Source organism: Coregonus lavaretus, assembly GCF_964263955.1.
Source record: "Coregonus lavaretus genome assembly, contig: SUPER_35_unloc_2, whole genome shotgun sequence".
Taxonomy (NCBI): Eukaryota; Metazoa; Chordata; class Actinopteri; order Salmoniformes; family Salmonidae; genus Coregonus; species Coregonus lavaretus.
The window spans coordinates 3,804,121-3,809,054 of record NW_028167180.1 but is presented as its reverse complement, the minus strand read 5'-3'; the positions used below and the strand labels follow the sequence as shown (position 1 = coordinate 3,809,054).

The 4,934-nt window shown below is 48.4% G+C and overlaps 1 protein-coding gene across 1 annotated transcript; it reads right to left on the bottom strand.

The window, feature by feature from the left end:
- Nucleotides 1–1,153: 1,153 nt before the first annotated feature.
- On the bottom strand, nt 1,154–4,408 carry LOC311110131 (reticulon-4 receptor-like 2). Its single transcript, XM_084188696.1, has 4 exons — nt 4,336–4,408; nt 2,822–3,048; nt 2,379–2,612; nt 1,154–2,094 (listed from the first exon to the last, which is right to left on the bottom strand). The coding sequence occupies exons 1-4, from the start codon at nt 4,391–4,393 to the stop codon at nt 1,225–1,227; spliced, it is 1,389 nt and encodes a 462-aa protein (XP_084044822.1). The 5' UTR covers nt 4,394–4,408; the 3' UTR covers nt 1,154–1,224.
- Nucleotides 4,409–4,934: the final 526 nt, after the last annotated feature.

The window sequence follows — 4,934 nt, the reverse complement described above, 5'->3', positions numbered from 1 at the left end:
CCTCTCTCTCTGTCCTCTAGCTTCTCTACCTCTCTCTCTGTCCTCTAGCTTCTCTACCTCTCTCTCTGTCCTCTAGCTTCTCTACCTCTCTCTCTGTCCTCTAGCTTCTCTACCTCTCTCTCTGTCCTCTAGCTTCTCTACCTCTCTCTCTGTCCTCTAGCTTCTCTACCTCTCTCTCTGTCCTCTAGCTTCTCTACCTCTCTCTCTGTCCTCTAGCTTCTCTACCTCTCTCTCTGTCCTCTAGCTTCTCTACCTCTCTCTCTGTCCTCTAGCTTCTCTACCTCTCTCTCTGTCCTCTAGCTTCTTCCTTTGGTAACTCACCACTCTCTCTGTCTCTCTGTCTCTCTATCTTTACGTATCTCTCTACATATCCTCTCTCTATCTTTACATATCTCTCTACATATCCTCTCTCTCTGTCTCTATCTTTACATATCTCTCTACATATCTTCTCTCACCTTCTCGTATGCTGGTGACTGCCTCTCTTTCATTCTTTCATCCCTTCTTTCTCTCTCTCCTTAGCTATTTTTCTGTAAACAATCTATTATAAAGTAGGCATGGTGGTAGACAACATATAAGACGGATATCCCAACTGCTCTGCACCATCAAGTACACCAACCTATTTACAGTATGACTGTCAGAGTTAGTATAACAGTAATGGCAGGAATGTAGTAACTGTCATAACTGTAATCATAGCACTCGTAGTAGCAGAAGCAGTCGTAATAGTAGAAATAGTAGTAGTAGTAACATGTATATAATAGTCGTAGCACTTGTAGTTCTAATATTCCTAAAAGTGACAACAGTTACAGCATTCGCAACAGTAAGTAGCGCTGGTATTAGCTGTAGAGCGTTACAGGTGTCCGCTGACCCCTGATTGCAGGCGCCGTCACGGCAACCAACACACCAGACAGGCGAGGTGCACCTGTTCTAGTAACAGCCTTGGTTGTCTACTGTACTGTACTGTATTATACTATGTACAATATTGTACTGTGTACTGTCAGCCATTGTTGTTTAGCCCTGCATTAAGTTAGAAGTAACAATCTAACCCCCCCCCCCCCCCCCCCTTTTTATCCCCTGCCGTCCTGTACTACTGATAGAGATAGACATTATCCAGTAGGACATCAGAGGGTTAACTAGGGAGGTACAGAGTCTTTAACAAGGGGTTCCCCCATGCCCTGAGAGGGGCCGGGCGAAGAGAGGAATGGGGGTGGGTACTTAAAGTCTGATTCAGCCAAATATGAGGTGTAGATTGATGGAGACGGCGAGTAGCGAGAGGGCGAGGAGTAGTGAGAGAGAGGGGGATGAGGTGGAGGAGGAGTTGGGAGGGAGGCCATCGAAGTCGGGCGGACACTCGAGCTCGAAGCATCGCAGCGTGGTGCCGGCGTCCTCGTTCCCGTAGTTCGCCCAGTACTCCTCGGCGTCGAGTTTGGGTAGCGCTGCCTCTTCCTCGCCGAGCTCGTACTTGACATTGGTGGAGGTCACGATGGGTGGGTTGTTCTTTCCTTGGGGGAACGGGAAGGCCTTGATGGTCTCGGAGCTCTTCTCGAACACTGCCTTGGTCTGGGACTGGGGCTTGTGCTTGGAGAACCACCATCTTGTCTTGGTGCTGAAGGTCCTCGTGGTGGAGCCGGCCAGGGTGCCGGGGTCGGGGAGAGGGCAGAGGGCGAAGTCCATCTCACGAAGGAAGCGGAGGTCCATCCCGCGGCGGGGGGAAGGGGAGGCACACAACAGCTCGGACGATGAGACGCGGGCGCCACGGAACCACTCCCACAGGGGGAGGGCCTCGCAGCCACAGGACCAGGGGTTCCCATTGAGACGGAGGAACTCGATGCCCTGGGTGTCACGAAGTGCCTGCCCGGGGAGCTCAGCCAATGAGTTGTTGAACAGGAAGAGCATGGTGAGGCGTCCGAGGTCGCGGAACGCCCGGCGGTTAACCTGGCGCACACGGTTGTCGTGGAGAAGAAGGCGGTCCAGGTTGACCAGGCCACGGAACACGTTCTCGGACAGAGTGCGGATACGGTTGCCATGCAGGAAGAGCTGGCTCAGGTTGATGAGGTCAGAGAAGAGGTCATCCTGGAGGAAGTGGAGCTGGTTCTCCTACAAGGTGGAAACAGGAAGAGGAAGTGGTCAGGTGGGGTCAGGTGATAATGGGCTACATCTCAGTAGTGGTGAGGTGATAAACATTACACCTTCCACTGAAAGGGCATCTCATAACTATCACTGATGCAGCATGATTTGTATCATGATACAACATGATGTAATTGTGATTGTGATGATATAAAATGATGTAATTTTCACAGTCCTGTGAGAATTCCCTGTAGTGTGTGTGTATGTGTGTGCGTGTGTGCCTGTGTGCGTTAATATATCTGTACTGCCCCTACCTGCAGGTAGAGGAACTGCAGGCTGTAGAGCTTGTGGAACAGGTCGTGGGGCAGGGCGGTAAGCTTGCAGCGGTGCATGTGGAGACTCTGGAGTTTCTCCAGGCCCCTGAAGGCACCTCCTTCCAGCCTGCGCAAGTGAGAGTTGTCTCCCAGGTCCAGCTCCTCTAGGTCCCTCAGCTCACTGAAGGAGCCAGCCTCAATCCATGTGATGTTGTTGGAGAACAGCCACAGGACCTATAGGGGAGAGGGAGGGAGGGGAGGAGGGAGAGTGTGAATATCAATATGTATTCTAGGGTCAGGTATTATTCTATGGTAATATTGTAGGTAAGGCAATGCACTCAAACTCAAAAAGAAAATAATGATTGAGAGCAAAGAGAAAGAGAGAGAGAGGGGTCAAAAGAAGCACACACCATGTCTCATTTAAACACTCTATAGTCTCTTACCTGAGTCCCGAAGCCGAAAGAGCCGACTCTGAGTTCCGTGATTCGGTTGTTCTGTAGGAACACGCGCTGCGAGTCGTAGGGCACGCCCACGGGCACGGAGGTGAAGTTCTGCGCCTGGCAGCTCACGGTCATGGGAGTCGGGTAGCACACGCACAGATGCGGGCACGCCGCCGACGGACCGGGCTTGCCTAGGACCAGCCACACCACCAGCCACAGGGAGAGGCCGCCTGGGAGAGAGAGGGAAGCGGGGAGAAGTGAGTCTAGATGCGGGGTCGGGAAGGCGAAGCTAGCGGGAGCTGTCTGGTAGATGTGGTTCTGAAACTGTTTGCTGGCGGCCCGGATGGCAAACTGCTGCTGGAAATGTTGCAGTTGAATCTCAATACAGCTGATCACAGTCAAAACTCAGATCACAATCAAAGCGTTGCTTATGTACCAAATCAATACATTTTTTTTTTGGATGCAGCAATAGCTTTTTCTCCCCAACATCAGTTTAAATTGTCAGGTTTGAATGCGGAAAAATGACGAAAAGTTAGCTGGAGCTGTCCAGTAACAAGGGTGCTGAAACTGTTGACGCAGACACTCAACTGCCGCAATAAACCACATTGCTACCTTCAGTTGATGCTAAATACTTTATGTAAAGCCTTTGTCTAATCTGAATACCTCAAATGTATCATTTTGAGATTGTTGGAAACATTCGCAAAATATCATCATATTGATGGAATGAGATTGCAATTTGAATACTGATTAAATAATTAACTCTCAATTTAGACAATATAAAGCTCAGTTAATTCTTAATCAGTAAAGATTACAGCATCAAGAGCTCATATGATGACAGAGATGACGTATGATCACTTTAGAAGGCGTGATTGAGTAACCAAGTCTGTGCGTAAAACTGCGTTTCTCTCTTTGCCTGCGTAAGACATTACGCACAGCAGAATCTCAAAGTAAACCCAAGCAAATCGTATCTAAAACTTTTACAAACATATGACAAGTCTAAGTTAAGTTCCATATCTTACACTGGCGATATCTATCTATTGAATAGTTGCAAAGTAGGCCTACATCATAAAGTAAAATCAAAGTACAATCATAACAAAATTGCAAGTGTAAAATGTCCCATACAAAATCTATTTTACAAACGTATTGGAATTACAATCCATGTTCATAGAAAAAAAAAGCTATTACTGTCTCTAACATGGCTGCAAAGCACACATTTTGTTTTGATATTATCTGTGAATCATGCATTCCATTGCTAACTGGGTGAATGATTCCCAAACTATCAAATAAGATACTTTCTCAAAATCATAGTAGCCTAACTAATGCACAACGCCTCTTACATTATTACATCATCAGACAAGTAGAATATAACGGGAAACCGTTAGAAAAGTGGTAGAAATAGGTTAAGTGGAGGAATGAGTCTCAAAACTATCAAGTAAGATACTTTCCAAAAGTCATAGTAACTAATGCACAACAGTATAAACCAATAGATGGTGGTAAGAAAAGCCGTATAAACTTACTTTTGCAGTTGCACATGAATGAGCATCGTCTGCTCCGAGCGGTTGTAGGGGTGTCCATTTCAAACCAAAGCCGAAAGCGAGTTAGCCTGAGAGGGTGAAATACTGCCTGCTATCTCCGCTGACTGGTGCTCTGGACGATTGGTTCCCGAGTCGGAGCGACTGAGAGAGTACCGAATGTTGGGTGCCGGTGTCCCATTTATACTCGAGAATCCCGTTAGCGCCTACGGTTGTGGGCACCACGGAATCCCCTACGTCACGGCCAGGTCAAGATCGAGGGGGGGAAGAAAAAACGGAAAGAGGAGGGCCGTGCACCGTGCGTCGGACATCGGGCGGGTGGGTGACGAGAGGATTCTTGGAGAGAGCGCGCGCGCATCCGCAGATAGCCTAGACAGCGCTCCAAGATAGAGAAGGAGGAGATTCAGACAGACTCACGCGGAAGGGAGGGATGATGTGAGTGAGAGGAAGGAAGGGAGGTATGGACGATGGGTAATTTTAGCCTCCTCGTCCTTCTGCAGCTTGCCTGCCAATTCATGGTTGTCCCAACCAAGCAAGCACCCAAGCTAACTGGCTAAAGTTGGCTAGCTTGATAGCTAGTTACT

Excerpts from the sequence above, each read along its gene's own strand:
- LOC311110131 (XM_084188696.1), bottom strand. The coding sequence starts at position 4,393 with ATGGACACCCCTACAACCGCTCGGAGCAGACGATGCTCATTCATGTGC. Across the intron at positions 3,049-4,335 it reads ATTCATGTGCAACTGCAAAA|GCGGCCTCTCCCTGTGGCTG; the intron begins GTAAGTTTATAC and ends TCTCTCTCCCAG. Across the intron at positions 2,095-2,378 it reads TGCAGTTCCTCTACCTGCAG|GAGAACCAGCTCCACTTCCT; the intron begins GTAGGGGCAGTA and ends TCCACCTTGTAG.